The sequence below is a fragment of the Ranitomeya imitator genome, chromosome 3 (genome assembly GCF_032444005.1).
Source record: "Ranitomeya imitator isolate aRanImi1 chromosome 3, aRanImi1.pri, whole genome shotgun sequence".
NCBI classification, from domain to species: Eukaryota; Metazoa; Chordata; class Amphibia; order Anura; family Dendrobatidae; genus Ranitomeya; species Ranitomeya imitator.
This window is the reverse complement of record NC_091284.1, coordinates 761,176,233-761,198,832: the sequence shown is the minus strand read 5'-3', so window position 1 is coordinate 761,198,832 and position 22,600 is coordinate 761,176,233. Positions and strand designations below refer to the sequence as shown.

The 22,600-nt window shown below is 46.6% G+C and overlaps 1 protein-coding gene across 1 annotated transcript in view; it reads left to right on the top strand.

Moving 5' to 3' along the window:
* TEX26 (testis expressed 26) overlaps positions 1 to 14,314 on the top strand; it is a 74,132-nt gene extending 59,818 nt beyond the window's left edge. The window contains exons 6-8 of the mRNA XM_069759006.1: positions 12,152 to 12,328; positions 13,944 to 14,105; positions 14,193 to 14,314. Coding sequence (XP_069615107.1) covers positions 12,152 to 12,328; positions 13,944 to 14,105; positions 14,193 to 14,290 — 437 coding nt within the window. The 3' untranslated portion in view covers positions 14,291 to 14,314. The remainder of the gene's footprint in view (positions 1 to 12,151; positions 12,329 to 13,943; positions 14,106 to 14,192) is intronic.
* The last annotated feature ends 8,286 nt before the right edge of the window (positions 14,315 to 22,600 follow it).

The following is a 22,600-nucleotide window of genomic DNA, read 5'->3' as shown; positions in this document are numbered from 1 at the left end:
ACTGATCAATATAGAAGTGTCAGGAGGACTGATCAATATAGAAGTGTCAGGAGGACTGATCAATATAGAAGTGTCAGGAGGACTGATCAATATAGAAGTGTCAGGAGGACTGATCAATACAGAAGTGTCAGGAGGAATGATCAATATAGAAGTGTCAATCAGACTGGCGGCCTCGACCAATCAGAGACGCGGGATTTCTACGTCGATGCTGTGCCGGACTGATCAATATAGAAGTGTCAGGTGGACTGATCAATATAGAAGTGTCAGGAGGACTGATCAATATAAAAATGTCAGGAGGACTGATCAATATAGAAGTGTCAGGAGGACTGATCAATATAGAAGTGTCAGGAGGACTGATCAATATAGAAGTGTCAGGAGGAATGATCAATATAGAAGTGTCAATCAGACTGGCGGCCTCGACCAATCAGAGACGCGGGATTTCTACGTCAATGCTGTGCCGGACTGATCAATATAGAAGTGTCAGGAGGACTGATCAATATAAAAATGTCAGGAGGACTGATCAATATAGAAGTGTCAGGAGGACTGATCAATATAGAAGTGTCAGGAGGACTGATCTATATAAAAATGTCAGGAGGACTGATCAATATAGAAGTGTCAGGAGGACTGATCAATATAAAAATGTCAGGAGGACTGATCAATATAGAAGTGTCAGGAGGACTGATCAATATAGAGGTATCAGGAGGACTGATCAACATAGAAGTGTCAGGATGACTGATCAATATTGAAGTGTCAGGAGGACTGATCAATACAGAAGTGTCAGGAGGACTGATCAATATAGAAGTGTCAGGAGGACTGATCAATACAGAAGTGTCAGGAGGAATGATCAATATAGAAGTGTCAATCAGACTGGCGGCCTCGACCAATCAGAGACGCGGGATTTCTACGTCGATGCTGTGCCGGTCTCTGATTGGTCGAGGCCTGGCGGCCTCGACCAATCAGAGAGCCGGGATTTCCAGGACAGACAGACAGACGGAAAAACCCTTAGGCAATTATATATATAGACTAGATTGTGGCCCGATTCTAACGCATCGGGTATTCTAGAATATGCATGTCCCCGTAGTATATGGACAATGATGATTCCAGAATTCGTGGCAGACTGTGCCCGTCGCTGATTGGTCGAGGCAACCTTTATGACATAATAATAATAATAATAATAATAATTTTATTTATATAGCGCCAACATATTCCGCAGCGCTTTACAAATTATAGAGGGGACTTGTACAGACAATAAACATTACAGCATAACAGAAATACAGTTCAAAACAGATACCAGGAGGAGTGAGGGCCCTGCTCGCAAGCTTACAAACTATGACATCATCGTCGCCATGGCAACCATTATGACATCATCGTCGCTGTGCCCGTTGCTGATTGGTCGAGGTCGCCAGGCCTCGACCAATCAGAGAGGCGGGATTTCCAGGACAGACAGACAGACAGACAAAGACAGACAGACGGAAAACCCCTTAGACAATTATATATATAGACTAGATTGTGGCCCGATTCTAACGCATCGGGTATTCTAGGATATGCATGTCCCCGTAGTATATGGACAATGATGATTCCAGAATGCGCGGCAGACTGTGCCCGTCGCTGATTGGTCGAGGCAACCTTTATGACATCATCATCGCCATGGCAACCATTATGACATCTACGTCGATATTGTGCCCGTCGCTGAATCAGAAACGTGGGATTTCTACGTCCTTTATGACATCATCGTCGCTGTGCCCGTTGCTGATTGGTCGAGGCCTGGCGGCCTCGACCAGAGACGCGTGATGCCTACGTCCTTTATGACATCATCGTCGCTGTGCCCGTCGCTGATTGGTCGAGGCCTGGCAGCCTCGACCAATCAGAGACGCGGGATTTCCAAGACAGACAATATATATATATATATATATATATATATATATATATATATATATATATATATAATTTTTTTATTTTTTTTTTTGCCGGATTTTGCTATTCCCAACCCAAACCCGACAGGATATGAGACATGGTTACATACAGTAAACCATTTCATATCCCTTATTTTTTTACATATTCCGCACTACTAATGTTAGAAGTGTCTGTGTGCCAAATTTGGGGGCCCTAGCTGTTAAAATAAAGGGTTAAATCACGGAAAAAACTGGCTTGGGCTCCCGCTCAATTTTCTCCGCCACAGTGGGAAAGCCAGTGACTGAGGCCAGATATTAATAGCCTAGAGAGGGACCATGGTTATTGGCCCCCCCCTGGCTAAAAACATCTGCCCCCAGCCACCCCAGAAAAGGCACATCTGTAAGATGCACCTATTCTGGCACTTGGCCACTCTCTTCCCACTCCTGAGTAGCGGTGGGATATGGGGTAATGAAGGGTTAATGTCACCTTGCTATTGTAAGGTGACATTAAGCCAGGTTAATAATGGAGAGGCGTCTGTTAGGGGTCGAGTTCCTGCCTCTGCACAGGGGGAATCTCGGGCCATCTCTGCTGTCTCCCATTCTTCTCCTGCAGCAGTGGAGCCTGCTCAGCAGAGACGTCGGTCCCAGTGTCTTGCTCAGTCTGACTCTGTGCAAAGAGTTACTGCTGCATTTCCTGCTTCTGCCATTGAAGTCAGTGCTGGGCAGCGGCGAGCAGACGCTTCTGGGACTAAGTCCTGCTTTTCACATTCTGAGCATGCCCAGAGTAAGATCTCTCAGTGGAGATCGAGGGTCACATGATCAGATACTGCAGCTAAGGTCATTGGTCCTTCAGGAAGGCCCTGTAGGTGCTCACGCTCTGTGGCAGCCTCTCATTGGTCCTTCTAGGAGGGTCCTATACGTGCTGCAACTATTTAAGGCTTGCATGGCCACACGGCCATGCGCTAGTATTGCCTTTTGTTATGTGCTTTCCGCCAGTGTGGTCACGTGAGAGTGTGTTCAGGGACCCAGCTGAAATAAGCCCCTAGAATGCTGGCACCTCCGGCGAGGAGTTTGTGTGCATGCATGACCACTGACTGCTCTCTGTTTGTGAAGTTAGCCTGTGCCTCTGTGGAGTCTCAGGGCACAGTGCTTTTCTTTCACGGCTACTCGGTGAATTAACTAAGTTAGTCCATACCGCCATATAGTACCGCCGTTTGCTAGCAGCAGGTACTCCTGCACGGTGGACCCCGGGCTGCGAACGCACCAATATCAATAAAAACATCTCTATTTACTCGGTACGTTCCGCTAGCCCTAACATAATACTAGCGCCAGGGTCTGGCTAGTAAATGGCGGACATTCAGCAATCTTTGCGGTATATCCAGCAGCTGGAGGGTAGGTTGGCGGCTCTCGAGAGCTCAACCTCAGCTGTGGATGTTACCGCAGTTGCTGTACAGGCTGCTAGCGTGGCTGCAGTAACCTTGTCCACTGCCACCCCTGTTCCGACATTATCTCGCCTCCCACTGCCAGAAAAAATTTCTGGAGATAGCAAATCTTGTAGGGGATTCATGAGTCAGTGCTCTATTCACCTCGAGCTCCTGGCTGCACGTTTTCCCACAGAGCGGGCTAAGGTGGGATTTATTGTGTCTCTCTTGTCGGACAGGGCGTTGGAATAGGCTACGCCGCTGTGGGAGCGTGGCGATCATGTGGTGCAGAGTGCTCCGCTGTTCCTGAGCACTCTGAAACAGGTCTTTTTAGGACCTCAAGTCATCCATGACACAGCGCTCCAACTGCTGGTACTAACTCAGGGTGAGTCCTTGGTCAGCCATTTTTCCGTCCGCTTTCGTACTTTAGCTTCTGAGCTGGAGTGTTCGGATAAAGCCCTTATCCCCATATTTTGGAGGGGCCAGGATCACGTTAAGGATGCTCTGGCCACTAGGGAGATTCCTGCCACACTGGATGAGTTAATAACTGTCTCTACTCGAATTGACCTCCGTTTTAACGAGCGGAGGTTAGAGCGAGCCCAGTGTAGGCAGAGGTTTCGGCTGGCTCCCACCTTCGCCAAACCTCTGGAATCTCCGGTCCTGGTTCCTGAGTCACATGAGGCCATGGAAGTGTCCTAAGCGGGATCTAAGTCCCGGACCGTTTGTGCACTCAATGTCTGTCATGTTTGCCAGCAGTCAGGACATCTTGCCACCAGATGTCCCCAGCGGTCGAGGAAACGTCAGTGTCTAGTGGTAGTAGGTGGAGGTACACTAGACACGGCGACGTTTGCCTCCAAATTTTTCTTTAAGGGGACAATTATTATAGGCTCATCCTACCACTCGGTAGAGCTCTGCGTGGATTCTGGGGCGGAGGGCAATTTTATGTCTTCTGCCTTCGCCCAACGTCACGCAATACCCCTGGTTATGCTAGCTCAACCAGTAACGGTACGAGTGGTGAATGGGTCGACACTGCCCTCACAGATAACACACCAGACCATCCCTTTTACTCTGTCCATGTCGCCATCCCATCAGGAGATTATATCTCTGCTCGTTATTCCTGAGGGAATTGATGAGGTCCTGTTGGGGATACCTTGGCTACGGTACCACTTTCCTCATATCGAGTAGTCCTCAGGCAGAATTCTGGGATGGGGTGAATCTTGTGGGGGTAGGTGTCAGAGGGAGTGCGTTCAGGTTGCTACTACAGAGGTACCCGCAGATCTATCCTCTATCCCCAAGCAATATTGGTCTTATGCAGACGTGTTCTCCATAAAGGCGGCGGAGACCCTTCCGCCCCATCGCCCCTATGACTGTCCTATTGATCTCTTGCCTGGTGCTGAGCCTCCCCGGGGTCGAGTTTATCCGTTATCTCTCCCGGAGACGGAGGCAATGTCTCGGTACATTCAAGAGAATCTGGCAAGAGGGTTCATCAGGAAGTCAGTGTCACCTGCTGGGGCTGGGTTCTTCTTCGTGCAGAAGAAGAATGGAGAACTGCGTCCATGCATAGACTACAGGGGTCTTAACGCCATCACCGTTAAGAATAAGTATCCTTTGCCCTTGATATCAGAGCTCTTCGATAGGCTTCGGGGAGCAAGGGTGTTTACTAAACTAGATCTGCGGTGTGCTTACAACCTGATTCGCATCCGTGAGGGGGACAAATGGAAGACGGCTTTTAACACCAGGGATGGGCACTATGAATATCTGGTGATGCCCTTCAGGCTCTGTAATGCCCCAGCGGTTTTCCAAGACTTTGTGAACGACATCTTCCGGGATATGCTTTCCACCTCGGTCGTAGTCTATCTGGATGATATTCTCATCTACTCTCCAGATATTGACTCCCACCGGAGAGATGTTTTCAAAGTCTTCGACCTCCTACGGGCAAACTCCCTCTATGCCAAGTTGGAGAAGTGTATGTTTGAGCAGGAGTCCTTACCTTTCCTCGGCTATATCATCTCAGCCCAGGGATTGGCTATGGATGCTGCCAAACTACAGGCTGTGATGGACTGGCAGGAACCCCATTCTCTTAAAGCGGTGCAGCGCTTTATGGGGTTCATCAATCATCGCCAGTTCATTCCGCACTTTTCAACTTTGGTAGCTCCCTTTGTTGCCCTCACCAAGAAGAGGGCAAATCCCAAATTGTGCTCTGAGGAGGTCTCCAAGGCCTTTGTCTCCATAAAGTCACACTTCGCTAGCGCTCCCATCCTACATCGCCCCGATGTAGATAAGCCAGATATCATGGAGGTGGATGCCTCATCTGTTGGTGCTGGAGCAGTCCTCTTCCAAAAGGATACTCAAGGTCGGAAGCATCCTTGCTTCTTTTTTCTAAGACCTCACCAGCAGAGAGGAATTATTCCATCGGAGACAGGGAGTTGCTAGCCATGAAGTTGGCTTTCTCGGAGTGGAGACATCTCTTGGAGGGAGCTCGTTTTCCCTTCCAAGTCTTCACAGATCATAAAAATTTGGTGTACCTGCAGACAGCCCAGCGGTTAAATTCTCGCCAGGCCAGATCGTCCTTGTTCTTCTCCTGGTTTCATTTCACCCTCCATTTTCTTTCTGGGGAGAAGAACATTCGTGCCGACGCTTTCTCTCGCTCCATTGTGTCATCTGTGGAGGAGGAAGAGGAGCCTCGGCTTATTGTCTCCACCGAGAGCCTGAGAACTGTGGCACCGGTTTCGCTAGAGTCTGTGCCTCCGGGCAAGACTTTTGTACCATCCAGTTTGCGACCGGAGGTTCTCTCTTGGGCACACTCGTCCAGGGTGGGTGGACATTTTGGTTCCAAAAGGACATCTGAGTTACTGACGAGGACATACTGGTGGCCGCATATGGCTCGTGATGTAGCAGACTATGTTTGGGCGTGTGTCTCTTGCGCCAAGAACAAGTCCCCTCGGCAACGGCCAGCTGGTTTGCTTTACCCTCTGCCGGTGGTGGACAGGCCCTGGGAGATGGTCGGGATGGACTTTGTGGTGGGCTTACCGAAGTCTCGTAGTTGCACCATTATCTGGGTGATCACCGACCATTTTTCCAAAATGGTTCATTTGGTGCCTCTTCCACGGCTACCTTCTGCACGGGTTCTGGCAGCCTTGTTCATCAAACATATCTTTCGCTTACACGGTATGCCGGACAAGATTGTCAGTGATCGGGGTCTCGATTCTGGAGGGAGCTTTGTCGTCTACTCAGTATTGAGTTAAATCTCTCTTCGGCTTATCATCCCGAGACGAGTGGGTTGGTAGAGAGGGCCAATCAGACTCTGGTCACTTATTTGCGACATTTTGTTTCTGCCAGGCAGGATGACTGGGCATCCTTGTTACCGTGGGCAGAGTTTGCCCTTAACAACGCTGTAGCCGACTCCGCCGGTCAGACTCCTTTCCTCCTTAATTACGGCCAGTATCCGCGGGTTCCTGTGCCTATGCCTGTGTCCTCTGCTGACTCCAGGGTGGCAGATTGGGTAGTGGAGGCATGAGACATTTGGGACCGCACTCAGGATGCCATCCGGGCCTCCAAGGAGAGAATGAGGTCCTGCCCCGACCTTTGCTCCTGGCGACTTAGTGTGGCTCTCCGCTCGTAACATCAGGCTGCGTGTTGAGTCCACTAAGTTTGCTCCTCGCTACTTGGGTCCCTTCAAGGTCCTCGAACAGGTTAATCCTGTGGTCTACCGTCTGGCTCTTCCTCCACGCCTAGGTATCACCGACACCTTTCATGTGCCCCTCCTTAAGCCCGTATACATGTCCCAGTTTTCTGAGTCATCTGCCGGGACATCGGGTTCGTCTACGGACGATTACGAGGTGAACGCTATTTTGGGGTGCAAGGTGGTTCGTGGCAAAAATTTTTATTTGGTGGACTGGAGGGGTTACGGTCCTGAGGATAGATCCTGGGAGCCTGCTGATCACATTCAAGCTCCGCAGCTCATTGCTGCCTTCGAACGTAGCGAGGCCCAAGGAGGGGGGGGGGGTAATGTTAGGGGTCGAGTTCCTGCCTCTGCACCAATATCAATAAAAACATCTCTATTTACTCGGTGCGTTCCGCTAGCCCTAACAGCGTCAATAAGACACCTATCCATTATTAATCCTATGTTCATAAAGGGTTAAAAAAAACACACACATTAGGAAAAAAGTATTTTAATGAACTAAAGATACAGGGTGTTGTAATAGTTTATTTAACGCTCAATCCAATTGAAGACCCTTGTCACCTGAAACAAAGTTAAAATAAAAAACAACAATATCCCATACCTCTCCGGCGTTAGTCAAGTCCCACACTGTAAATCCATCTGAAGGGGTTAAATAATTTTACAAGCAGAAGCCTGCTAATTCAGCTGTGCTCCTGCCTGTAAAAAGTGGAGAATGAATGGAAAGCAGGGGAGCGTAGCTACCTAGACTTGCGGTGCTGCGCCCCCTGCTGGCATAAACTCATATGAACTCGAGCGTTCAAAAAAAAATTCCCACGCTAGAGTTCATATGAGTTTATACCAGCAGGGGGCGCAGCACCGCAAGTCTAGGTAGCTATGTTCCCCTGCAGAGCTTCTGCTTGTAAAACTAATTACCGGTAACACCTTCTGACGGATTTACATCATGGGACTTGACTGTAACACCGGAGAGGTATGGGATATTCTTGTTTTTTTTTAGTTTAACTTTGTTTCAGGTGACAAGGGTCTTCAATTGGATTGAGCGTTTAATAAACTATTACAACTCCCTGTGTCTTTATTTCATTAAAATACTTTTTTCCTAATGTGTGTGTGTGTGTGTGTGTGTGTGTGTTTTTTTTAACCCTTTATGAACATAGGATTAATAATGGATAGGCGTCTTATTGACACCTCTCCATTATTAACCAGGCTTAATGTCACCTTACAATAGCAAGGTGACATTAACCCTTCATTACCCCATATCTCACCGCTACTCAGGAGTGGGAAGAGAGGCCAAGTGCCAGAATAAGCGCATCTTCCAGATGTGCCTGTTCTGGGGTGGCTGGGGGCAGATGTTTTTAGCCAGGGGGGGGCCAATAACCATGGACCCTCTCCAGGCTATTAATATCTGCCCTCAGTCACTGGCTTTACTACTCTGGCAGAGAAAATTGCGCGGGAGCCCACGCCATTTTTTTCCGTGATTTAACCCTTTATTTTAACAGAGCCCCCAAGTTTTTCACACAGACACTTCTAACATTAGTAGTGCGGAATATGTAAAAAAAAAATAAGGGATACGAAATGGTTTACTGTATGTAAACCATGTCTCATATCCTGTTGGGTTTGGGAAAGAGATAGCAAAAGCCGGCAATTGAATTACCGGCTTTTCTGCTATCTAGCACTGTATTAAATATAAATATACATATGTGTCTCACTGAAATATATATATATATATATATATATATATATATATATATATAGACTGTATATATATTTTTACGAATATTTGAGGCCATGGATCCATTCTATGTCCATTTTGCAAGCCGGCGAGAAAATCTCGCCGTACGGATACCTGTTATGATAAGGTAATTCAGTACCACAATGGACATAGAGGTCAGAGCACATACAGTGACCTGACAATAACCCAAAAACATAGAACGAGCTCTGAGACGTGGGAACTCTGCTGACCGCAATCCCTAATCCTCTCCAACCACACTAGAGGCACCCGTGGATTGCGCCTAACGCTCCCTATGCAACTCGGCACAGCCTGAGAAACTAGCTAGCCTGAAGATAGAAAATAAGCCTACCTTGCCTCAGAGAAATACCCCAAAGGAAAAGGCAGCCCCCACATATAATGACTGTGAGTTAAGATGAAAAGACAAACGTAGAGATGAAATAGATTTAGCAAAGTGAGGCCCGACTTTCTGAACAGAGCGAGGATAGGAAAGGTAACTTTGCGGTCAACACAAAACCCTACAAAAACCACGCAAAGGGGGCAAAAAGACCCTCCGTACCGAACTAACGGCACGGAGGTACAACCTCTGCGTCCCAGAGCTTCCAGCAAGCAGGAAAAAACAAATAGACAAGCTGGACAGAAAAAAAACAGCAAACAAAATAGCAAAGCGGAACTAGCTATGCAGAGCAGCAGGCCACAGGAACGATCCAGGAGGAAACAGGTCCAATACTAGAACATAGACTGGAGGCCAGGATCAAAGCACTAGGTGGAGTTAAATAGAGCAGCACCTAACGACTTCACCACATCACCTGAGGAAGGAAACTCAGAAGCCGCAGTACCACTTTCCTCCACCAACGGAAGCTCACAGAGAGAATCAGCCGAAGTACCACTTGTGACCACAGGAGGGAGCTCTGCCACAGAATTCACAACAGATACCATATGGATGACATACGGACAATTTTTGGAGAAAATAATCACATCCTCGCATTGAATACGGATCACTGTTCGGGAAATTTTCTGCGTATTGTGGCCATCAAAAACGGACCGTATTTTTATACGTTGTGTTTGACTCCGGCCTAATAATAAATAATAATAATAATAATAATAATAATAATTGTTCCACTCCTGGTTTTGGCTTACAAATACTGTTGTAAAATACTTACCAAATACTGCTACTGTGACGGCAGCCTTAGGCCGGTTTCACACGTCAGTGGCTCCGGTACGTGAGGTGACAGTTTCCTCACGTACCGGAGACACTGACTCACGTAGACACATTAAAATCAATGTATCTCTGCACATGTCAGCGTGTTTTCACGGACCGTGTGTCCGTTTGAAAAACACGGAGACATGTCAGTGTTCGTGGGAGCGCACGTATTACACGGACCCATTAAAGTCAATGGGTCCATGTAAAACACGTACCGCACACGGATGTTGTCCGTGTGCAGTCCGTGTGCAGGAGACAGCGCTACAGTATCCACCATAGGGGGGGAGCCGCATATTCATCACTGTAATGAGCGGTACCACGTGACCGCTCATACAGGAGAAGCTGCGGCGAGGAGAGGAAGCAGCGAGGGAGCCGGGTAAGTATTTCAGTAACAGCGGGCGGGCGCACAGGGGGTGGGAGGGGGTTGGGGACAGGGATCTTTTTTTTTAAACACCAAAAAAAAAAAAGATTTTTCATATCTTCTCTCCAGCGAACGCTGCTGGAGAGAAGAAATGAATGGCGGCTTCAGCACCAGATGCAGGGGACAGCGCTTAACTGTAGCGCTGTCTCCTGCACGGTGCGTGTGGTACCCAGTCGGCACACGGGCGGCACACGGATGCCGCACGTGTGCCACACTGATGTGCAACGTGAGCACACGGACACACGGATAATTCCGGTACCGATTTTTCCGGTACCGGAATTATCTGGACGTGTGGGACAGGCCTTAGAGAAAGATCTATACACCCATCGTCTGGCCGCAGTTCACCCCTATAATCCTTGCCACGGGCATCATCTGCAGGGCATAGCTTTTACATATTATCTGTTATTTGACATGTTTGCATAACAACCGTGTACGGGTTTCCATTTGGTGGGCTAACAAAATAATGTTTGACTAACCTTTTTTGTGACTGACAGCTGCATTTTCATACCACATTTATAGTATAGTATTTTTTCCTCAAATTTTCTAAGGAGTAAATTGTGAAAAAAGTACTACAATTTTTTAGCATGCAGTTTGTCACTATAAGGCTATGTGTGCATGTTGTGTATTTGCTGCGTTTTTTCCATGCGTAAATGGTTCAAAAACGCAATGGAATACTTATGCAAGGTAATTACCTGACAATCCTAAAGTGTTGTGCACATGATCAGTAAATTTCCATGCGTATTTGCAGTGCATTTTTTTCTGCAGCATGTCAATTCTTTTTGTTTTTTTGCCTGCATTTTTGACCCATTGAATGCGCAGAAAAAAACGCATGCAAAAAACGCACCAAAAACACAGCATATTTTTCCTCAGCATTTTTGCTGCCAAGAGATGCAGATACCGTGCAGAAATGTTTGCAAGCAATACGCAACGTGCGCACACAGCCTAACTGGGACATCCAAAGGATGAAAAAGTTCTCTGTAGTGTCAGTAATGTCAGGTTGTGGGCAGTATATAGTGCAAGTAATCAAGTAATTGCAGGTTGGTGACCCTTTAGGGAGACTTAAAAAATGTAAAAAGTTTATAAAAATATAAGACAATTCATAAAAACAAATGTTTGAATACCCCTCTACTTCCCTTTTTCCCCCATAATAAAAACAAATAAATTAGGAAATTAAAAAAATAAATATATTTGGTAAGTTCACATATTCAAAACTCACGTCTATCAAAATATGAGAACCCATGAGGTGCGTTTACAGCCGCAGCTCACTATGTACTAAGCGGTGACTGAAACCCCTCTGGCCACACCCCTATGACTAAAAGCTGGAGGATGCTGAGAGGAATAAAGTTAATTTGCTCCAGGTAGCCTCAGTGCAGAGGCTGTACGGCTTCAGAACGCTATCAACCTGCAGATTAACATCATATCTAACAGGTTCCCTTTAAGGCTGTAAACAGCAAAATTCTTAAAACATTGGTGTTTCTTTCTTCCCCTCACTTGGAAATTTTTTCTCCCATTTTTCGATAAATTTTATCATAAGTTAAAAGTACATTTTGTGTTGCAAAAGCACGTTTGTGTGGACAGAAGAAAAGAGTTATGACTCTTGGAGAAAAGAGAAGAATAAAAGTGCAAAATTAAAACAGTCCATGACACATAGGGGATAAAATTAGATGTAAAGACTATGACCCTAAACCACAATCAGTACAAGATTGCATTGCTGCATTTCAGTAACATATTAGAGTTCAGGTTTCACTCATTTTTCTTTAATTCTTATTCTTATTGTTTCCTCTTCTGCTTTATGGTCTCACATACAGGTTATCAGGTGAAATATGCTCTCGATACGTCTTCAAACTGGAGAAATGACGTCCCAATGACCCTGGCCACCGAATCAAGGTTTAATTATCAAGTCCAACCCCGTTGTCCTAAACTGGATGATTTCACTCGAAAGTATGGGTGTTACTCAAATCGACATCTTTCAGCTAAAGGAGTTGGTAAGTTTCTTTGTTGTAACCTAGAAAAGGGACGCAAAGCTTCCTACCTCAGGACAGAGCAGCAGCTGGAGATACTGATGATATCAACTGCAGCAAAGTTCTTTTTGATAATCCAATTAGGCTTAACCCCTTCATGATTGGAGGTATTTTAGTTTTTGCGTTTTCGTTTTTTGCTCCCCTTTTTCCCAGAGCCATAACTTTATTTTTCGGTCAAAATGGCCATGTGAGGGCTTGTTTTTGTGGGACAAGTTGTACTTTTGAATAACCCCTTTGGTTTTAATATTTTAGCATATTGTGTACTTTACCATTTTCACTAAATGCTAAAACTGACCTGCCATTATGATTCTCCAAAAAAAGGTGTTATTTTCCGAGACCTGTAGCATCTCCATTTTTCATGATTTGGGGCTGGGTTAGGGCTTATTTTTTGCATGCCGAGCTGACATTTTTATTGATATAATTTTGGTGCAGATACGATCTTTTGATCGCCCATTATTGAATTTTATTGCAATGTAGCGGCGACCAAAAAAGTTAACACTGGCGTTTTGACTTTTTTTGTTTCACCGTTTAGCACTTGGGTTAATTCTATCGGGCGATTCTGAATGCAGCGATACCAAATATGTGTATGGTTTGTTTTATTGTGAATGGGGCGAAAGGGAGGTGATTTTAACTTTTTTAAAAACATTTTGTTTTTTACTTTTTGCATGCTTCAATAGTCTCCATGGGAGACTAGAAGCTGCATTTGTCCGATCGGCTCACTTGCTGTGAGCACCAACCACCGAGCGGCGCACATAGCAATCCGGCTATGACAACCCTAGACGTCTGCTGGAGACCTCTGATTGTCATGCCAACCCATCAGTGACCCGCAGTCACGTGACGGGTCACCGATGGACGGGATTTCCGGTGCACTTACTGGAAGCGCAAGTTAATTGCCGCTGCCAGAGATTTACAGCGGCATTTAACAGGTTAACAGCCGCGAGTGGATCACGATTCCTCCCGCAGCTGTTAGAGGCACATGTCAGCTGTTCAAAACAGATGACACGTGCCGGGAAAGATGTTTGCTCAGCGCCGGAGCCCACATCGAAGGGAGGATTTCGACGTGGGCGTACTATTACACCCAACGTCGGAATAGGGGTTAAAGAAATTGTCTGGGCAAAACATGCTTTTTAAATAAGGGCTGGATTGTTAAAATATAACAAAACAAATCATGCTGTCACCTTCCTGGATCTTACCCAAGCCCATCCGGCATCCATTCTATTTGCTCAGAACAATCAAATTAATGATCGTTCTGTGCTCGTGGAAGTGCAGTAAGCCTTTCTATACAGTCTGTTAAACAACTGCCCATCTGCTTACATGTAGCCGATCGGTGGTTATTCAGTGACCTCGAAGAACCAGTGTAAATCCACCATAACTGTCCCACTGAGCCCTCACTATAAGTAAAATACCAGCTCAATAAGTCCCCTGCTTGTAAAAAGCTGCCGGTTTCCACTTATCTAGAGGGCACGTTGAATATAACCTCTAGCTAATGTCATGTCTGCACATAAGTGAATGGAAGATCCTTCCCGTAGACAGCACATAGCCTAAAGGTGGTGTTATTTAATTTCCCCTGACATTCTAGTTCCTGCGGTCACATATTCTCATATTCGTAACCAAGAACAAAAGAAGCAGCTGACCACGTATCAGAGGCATTTCGGAAGGAGCTTCGTTGACCTTTCAGAGCTCGCGCATTCTTTGAGTCCTGAGGAAGCGGCGCGCTATCTGCAGACTGTTCCTAATGAAGGTAACTCGTGACTCCGTCACCTATTGGAGAACTTTTGCTCCATTTTATGGGCTTTATTAAATTATTCTCTCTTTTTCTTATTATTAGAAAGAACAAGGCTGGAGAAGCTTCTGAACACCTTCCACGCTGCTGACAATCAACACATGGAATTAATGTCAACGCAAATAAAATTAAGTGGTCGTTAGCAAGAAGATGGGAGCTGACAACCCTGATTCTACTGCTGTCAATTATTTCATGTGTTCTGAACCGAAGGTTGAGTTGCAAGGGTTGTCTCAGGACAAATCTTGGTCGCATATTGCTATGATATACCATCAGTGTCTGCTTGATGGGCTCTGACCTGTTTGCCCTCGCTGACCACATGGGAAGAGGGAATCAATATCACCATTACACACTGAACGGGAAACCACTGGGTAAATCTGACAGGGAGAAGGACTTGGGGATCCTAGTTAATGATAAACTTACCTGGAGCAGCCAGTGCCAGGCAGCAGCTGCCAAGGCAAACAGGATCATGGGGTGCATTAAAAGAGGTCTGGATACACATGATGAGAGCATTATACTGCCTCTGTACAAATCCCTAGTTAGACCGCACATGGAGCACTGTGTCCAGTTTTGGGCACCGGTGCTCAGGAAGGATATAATGGAACTAGAGAGAGTACAAAGGAGGGCAACAAAATTAATAAAGGGGATGGGAGAACTACAATACCCAGATAGATTAGCGAAATTAGGATTATTTAGTCTAGAAAAAAGACGACTGAGGGGCGATCTAATAACCATGTATAAGTATATAAGGGGACAATACAAATATCTCGCTGAGGATCTGTTTATACCAAGGAAGGTGACGGGCACAAGGGGGCATTCTTTGCGTCTGGAGGAGAGAAGGTTTTTCCACCAACATAGAAGAGGATTCTTTACTGTTAGGGCAGTGAGAATCTGGAATTGCTTGCCTGAGGAGGTGGTGATGGCGAACTCAGTCGAGGGGTTCAAGAGAGGCCTGGATGTCTTCCTGGAGCAGAACAATATTGTATCATACAATTATTAGGTTCTGTAGAAGGACGTAGATCTGGGTATTTATTATGATGGAATATAGGCTGAACTGGATGGACAAATGTCTTTTTTCGGCCTTACTAACTATGTTACTATGTTACTATGTTACTATGTTACCACTAGTAAGAAGTAGCAGTGGTGCTACAAAAGCACCGTGCCACAAATTCTCCTGGCTTTCTCAGGGTTGTATTGCCTCCAAGTGAGTGACGATCTAACTTTTAGAGATGCAAAATAAAGTGGCACGGCGCCTTTCTAGAGTCCCTGCTCTTTTAAATCTGGCCACCAGCAGGGGTTCCAACCGTCCAACCCTCCAGTGATCCAACATTAAAGCGGTTGTCCAACTTCACTGACTTTTGCATTGAAAGTTGAAGCTGATGATAATATTTGGAGCCGATAATGCCACCACCCCACACACCTGCAGAAAAGCGATCGCAATATCTATATATATTCATAACATAATCAGCATGGAAGCGAGCAGCATCAGGTACCCTTATAATGGCACAAACGCCCAATATGTCATAAGAGTTTTTAACACAACCCCTTTAAAGGTAACTTTCGTCTGAAGTCAGAAATTATCTGGAAGTCATCTCTTCAAGTCCTGCAAAGTTTCTATTCACCGTTTTTTATTTGTATCCTGTTTTGAGAAAGATGAATGTTAATTTACCATTCACGCTCCAATCTGCCTAATCATAGAGTTTATTCACACACAGCCTGTTTGAATGCAGTGCAGTGGATGACATTTTTCCAAATATTATTTCTAGGTTGCAGACAAAATCTGCAGCACAAATTGATATGCAGTGTGGATGTTAACGCCATTTTTGCCATGGCCAATTTACGTTTTTGCTTTTTCGTTTTTTTTCTCCCCTTCTTCCAAAAGCCATAACTTTATTTTTTTTCGTCACCATAGACGTATGGCAAATAGTTTTTTTTGCCTGATAAGCTGTAGTTTTGCTGGTTCCATTAGTTTAGCCATATTCCTAGTGTGGTGAAACATCCTCTCCCCCGCTCAATTACGCCATTGTTTTTGGGGGGTTTATTTTTACGCGGCGATCATTGTACCTTGCATCATAATTTTCCGAGTCAGTACAATTACGACAATGCTAAACTTTTATCGTTTTTGTTATTATTATCTGAGACCTGTAACTGTTATATTTTTCCATTAATGGAACAGTGTGAGGTAAGGGCTTGTTTTTGGTTACATATATACATAAGTTCAAAAAAGACCTAGGTCCATCAAATTCAACCTTCGCCCACCAATTGTACATTTTTTTTCTTTTTTTTCACTAATTTGATTATAACCAGCAATGTTATGTGTATCAAGGAAATTGTGCAGCCATTTTTTATAAGCTGTTACAGTGTCTGGCATTACTACCTCTAGTGGTCGGGCATTCCACAGTCTGACTGCTCTAAATATTAAAAAATGGACCAGACAGAAACAGATCCAGTAGATTACCTCCCCTGGTTGGTTCATCTACCAGCTGAGAGAGGTAATTGTCCTGAACTGGGGATAAGAAATTGTAGCTTTTAGCACAACCAGAATATTCTATGTCCCATTGAATGTCTGGATAGTTAAAATCCTCCATTATAAGAACCTTGTTACTGTTTGCTGCCTCTTTAATTTGTTGCAGCATTTCATCCTCTACCTGTCCTGCTATATTAGGAGGCTTATAGCAAACTCCAATTAGCAGCTTTCCAATATTACCATCCCCATGAACATTTACCCATAGTGACTCTACATTGCTGTAACTCCCCCCAATGTCTTCATTGAGAACAGGTTTTAATGTGGATTTTACGAAGATGCACACGCCTCCACCTTTTTTATCTTTCCTGTCCTTTCTAAATGTAGTGTAACTCTCTATGTTTGTTACCCAATCATGGCTCTCGGCAAGCCAGGTTTCCGTAATACCCACCACATCGTATTTTGTGACCGTCATAAGAGTCTCCAGTTCATTCATTTTGATTGCTAGACTTCTTTCATTTGCCAGCAGACATTTAAAGGGAACCTGACACCCCCAAAATCGAAGATGAGCCAGCTAAGCCCACCAGCATCAGGGGCTTATCTACAGCATCCCGCTGCGGTCCGGTCCGATAGGCATTGTGGTCCGGTCCTGGGCCTCCCATCTTCTTACGATGACGTCCTCTTCTTGTAGTCACACTGCGGCTCTGGCGCAGGCATACTTTGCCCTGTTGAGGGCAGAGCAAAGTACTGCAGTGCGCAGGTGCCGGGAAAGGTCAGAGAGGCCCAGCGCCTGGGCACTGCAGTACTTTGCTCTGTCCTCAACAGGGCAGACAAAGTTCGCCTGCGCCGGAGCCACAGCATGAATACAAGAAGAGGACGTCATCGTAAGAAGATGGGAGGCCCGGACCGGTCCGCGACGCCCATCGTACTGGGACCGCCCCTGGGTGAGTATAATCTAACCTCTTTTTCTCATCTTTCAGGATACATCGGGGGCTTATCTACAACATTACAGAATGCTATAGATAAGCCCCTGATGCTCTTGGGCTTAGCTCACCTTCGATTTTGGGGTGACATATTCCCTCTCTTTGTCTACTTTATCTATCCCCTTATTAGAACAACTACCCTCCCTCCCCCAGATCCAAGTTTAAAAGCTCCTCCATCCGTCTTTCCATTTTTTTCCTCAAGCAAAGCTGTACCCTCCCCATTGAGGTGCAATCCATCGCTACCGTAGAGCCTGTAACCGACAGAGAAGCCAGCCCAGTTCTCCAGGAATCCAAACCCTTCCTTCCTGCACCAATTTCTAAGTCACTTATTTATCTTCCTAAGCACCCACTACCTATCTAGTGAAGCTCGTGATACTGGCAGTATTTCTGAAAACACCACCTTGGAGGTCCTGGCCTTCAGCTTCTCTCGTAGTTCCCTGTAATCATTCTTAAGGACCTTCCACCTCCATCTAACTTTGTCATTAGTACCAATGTGTACTATGACCGCTGGTTTTTCCCCAGCCCCACCCAGCAATCTGGATATCCGATCTGAAATATGTAAACCTGAGCACCCGGCAGACAACACACTGTTTGGCATTCACGGTCTCAGCAGCAGATGACCCTGTCTGTCCACCTAATTATAGAGTCCAATACCTTCAACATCTGTCTGGCCTTTGCTGTACTCCTATTTCCCTCCTTCCTACAGCAATCTTTTTCTGAATGCTAGGAGCAATGTCCTGCTGCAGTGATCCCAGTTCTGGGCTTGCATTCCTAATATCAGCCAAACAGACATAGTTACTAGGTTGTGCCAGATAAGGACTGGGCTCCCTGGCACTTCCCCCTACCACTTCTTGTAACATTTGTCCTGATCTTCCCCACCTCCACCCTCCTCCATATCATTGGCCTCAGCCAGCACAAGCTTAGTGAGCTCTAAACTCATCTCCAGGTTTGCAATGCCCCTGAGTGTTGTAAGCTGCACCTTTAGATCCATTACCTGGGCTTCCAAACATGTAACTAGCTAGTATCGAGTGCAGACTTATGCATCCTCAAGGCATGCATACATCTCACAAGATGCACACCTGGTGGCATTGTCCATGGAGCACATATTCAATGGGGATAAACCGTACAGATAAAAGCAGAAAAAACCCAAAACAATGGAAGCTAGTAAGGAAAACACCAACCTATGTTCCTCTGTTTAACTATGTTATTGCTTTTAGACTGAATTGGACTGGAATTGACTGGAAGGTAACACAATACCAACCACTACAATGTTTCGATTTCTTTTCTCTTTCACCCCCATACTACTTCCCTTCTTACAATCTCCTGCAATCCCTCCACCTAGTAAGGAACTAGTCATTTCTCCCTCCATCCTCGCCAGCCATCTCACCTTCTCCTCAGAACTGTTCCTCCACATACAATCCTTTTTCTCCAGGCACACACGGCCACATCATGTCCTATCCTGCTCCCACCTTCTAATATTCTGTCTGCTACTCCTCATCGCTGGTGACATATCCCCAAATCCCGGCCCTCCCCAACTCATCCCCACACTCATTTCTAACCCCCTGCCACGATCCTCCCCACGTTTTCCCAACCACGACAACCTCATACCTATTCATCCAGCCCCCACTCCCCCGCTCCCCCTACTTGGAGCACTATGGAACGCACGCTCCATCTGCAACAAACTGACATTTATCCACGACCTCTTCATCACCAACAAACTCTCCTTCCTCGGCCTCACTGAAACCTGGCTCACCCCATCTGACTCTGCCTCTCCAGCTGCGCTCTCCTATGGCGGATTCCAGCTCTCTCACACCCCTCGCCCCAGCAACAAACGTGGTGGAGGAGTTGGATTGCTCCTGTCCGACACCTGCTCCTTTACTCCAATCCCGCTACCACCCTCCGCTAATCTTCCTTCGTTTGAGGTGCACTCTGTCCGCATCTACTCCCCCTCCAACCTCCAGCTGGCTGTCATCTACCGCCCCCCAGAACTAGCCATCTCCACCTTTCTCGACCACTTCACCACCTGGCTACTTCATTTCCTCTCTGTCGACATCCCCACTATCATCATGGGTGATTTCAATATCCCCATTGACACTTTCACCTCAGCTGCCTCTAAACTTCTATCACTGACTGCCTCCTTTGGCCTCACTCAATGGTCCTCTGAGGCCACTCACAAAGATGGCCACACGCTGGACCTCATTTTCACCCGCCTCTGCTCCCTTACTAATGTCATTAACACACCCCTCCCCCTGTCTGACCACAACCTACTGACATTCTCTTCCCTCTCCTCTCCTAATGTGCAACCCCCACTCCACAAACTCCCTCGCAGAAATCTCAAACATCTCAACTTACAATCACTCTCGGGGTCCCTTCTCCCTCTCACAGACATAGCCTCCCTTCATGACACAGATGCTGCTGCCACTTTTTATAACACCACAATAACAGCAACACTTGATTCGGCCGCCCCACTCATGCATAGTAAAACTCGTACAATTAACAGGCAGCCCTGGCTGACCAGCCTGACCAAAGAATTAAGACGGGCTTCCAGGATTGCTGAGCGGAGAAGGAAGCAATCCCGCTCTGCCGACCACTTCACTACATACAAGCAGTCCCTCGCCAGCTTCAAGTCTGCACTCACTGCCGCAAAACAAACTTACTTCTCATCTCTCATATCCTCCCTGTCTCACAACCCTAAACAGCTTTTCAACACTTTCAATTCTCTACTCCGTCCCCCTGCACCTCCTCCCTCCCCCCCTAATTTCTGCTGAAGACTTCGCCTTTTTCTTTAAACAGAAGATCGATACGATCAGAGAAAGCTTTGGCCCACAGCGCCCACTGCCCCTCTTAGCTGCTCAACCCTGCTCCTCCAAAACCAGCTTCTCCACCATGACAGAAGATCAGCTCTCCACCCTCCTGTCAAGATCACACCTCACCACCTGCACGCTTGACCCGCTCCCATCCCACCTCATCCCTAACCTTTCCATGGTCTTCATCCCAACCCTAACGCACCTCTTCAACCTCTCACTCACAACAGGTGTCTTCCCCTCATCCTTCAAGCATGCCAAGATCACACCCATCCTCAAAAAGCCCTCCCTCGACCCATCCTCTGTCTAGCTATCGCCCGATATCTCTTCTCCCTTATGCCTCCAAATTGCTGGAGCAACATGTCCATCTTGAACTGTCCTCCCACCTCTCCTCCTGCTCCCTCTTTGATCGGTTACAATCAGGCTTCCGTCCCCATCACTCAACTGAAACTGCCCTAACTAAAGTCACCAATGACCTACTAACTGCCAGGAGCAAGCGACACTACTCTGTCCTCCTTCTCCTGGACCTGTCTTCTGCCTTTGACACTGTAGACCACTCCCTTTTGCTACAAATTCTCTCATCTCTTGGCATCACAGACTTGGCCCTTTCCTGGATCTCGTCATATCTGACAGACCGAACATTCAGTGTCTCCCTCCCCCACACCACCTCCTCACTTCGCCCCTTGTCAGTCGGTGTTCCTCAAGGCTCTGTTCTAGGACCCCTACTCTTCTCCATCTACACTTTCGGCTTGGGACAGCTCATAGAATCCCATGGTATGCAGTACCATCTCTACGCTGATGACACGCAGATCTACCTATCCGGACCTGACCTCACCTCCTTACCAAAATCCCGCACTGTCTGTCTGCTATTTCAGCCTTCTTTTCTGCTCGCTTTCTACAACTGAACATGGACAAAACAGAATTCATCATCTTTCCCCCATCACACTCTACCCTTCCACCAGACCTCTCCATCAATGTCAATGGCTGCTCACTTTCCCCAGTCCCACACGCCCGGTGCCTCGGGGTGATCCTCGACTCTGCCCTCTCTTTCAAGCCACATATCCAAGCCCTTGCCTCCTCCTGCCGTCTCAAACTCAAAAATATTTCCCGGATCCGTGCTTTCCTTGACCGCGACACCGCAAAAACGCTAGTGCATGCCCTTATCATCTCCCGCCTCGACTACTGCAACCTCCTACTCTCTGGACTCCCCTCTAGCACTCTGGCACCGCTCCAATCCATCCTATACTCTGCTGCCCGACTAATCTACCTGTCTCCCTGCTATTCCCCAGCCTCTCCCCTATGTCAAGCCCTTCACTGGCTTCCTATCGTCCAGAGACTCCAGTTCAAAACCCTCACAATGACATACAAAGCCATCCACATCCTTTCTCCATACATCTGTGACATGGTCTCCCGGTACCTACCTACACGCAACCTCCGATCCTCTCAAGACCTCCTTCTCTACTCCCCTCTCACCTCTTCTTCCCACAACCGCATCCAAGACTTCTCCCGTGCTTGCCCCATACTCTGGAACTCTCTACCCCAACACATCAGACTCTCGCCTACCATAGAAACCTTCAAAAAGAACCTGAAGACCCACCTCTTCTGACAAGCCTACAGCCTGCAGTGATCCTGAAGTTACTGAACCGCCGCACAACCTGCCCTACCCTCTCCTAGTGTTTCATCACCCATCCCCTGCAGACTGTGAGCCCTCGCGGGCAGGGTCCTCCCTCCTTATGTACCCGTGTGCCTGTTATCTTCTCATGTTTAATGTATTTGTCTATATTTGCCTCGTATTCACATGTAAAGCGCCATGGAATAAATGGCGCTATAAAAATGTATAATAATAACTATGGACTTATCCGCAGCCTCCGACTTAATGACAGCCCTCTCTCCGCTTAACGTGGTGTGGTGGGCATATATATGTTCGAGTCACTGCGGCTGCAGGATTTGTGGCTGTTAGACAGCCTGGACACATGAGGATTGCCTGTTCGTTACGCGATCCCCACATGTATTCAGGCTGTCTAACAGCCACAAATCTTATCCGAGCACGTTTGCTCCTCACAAATGACCCAATGTAGGGCTTACTATTGCATCCTACATCAGAAAGGGGTTACATTTCCAAAATGTCAATTTATCCTGCAGATTTTCAAAGCAAGCATCTCCCTTTGCAATGCATAGACTGAAATCTTTGACAGTTGCACAATA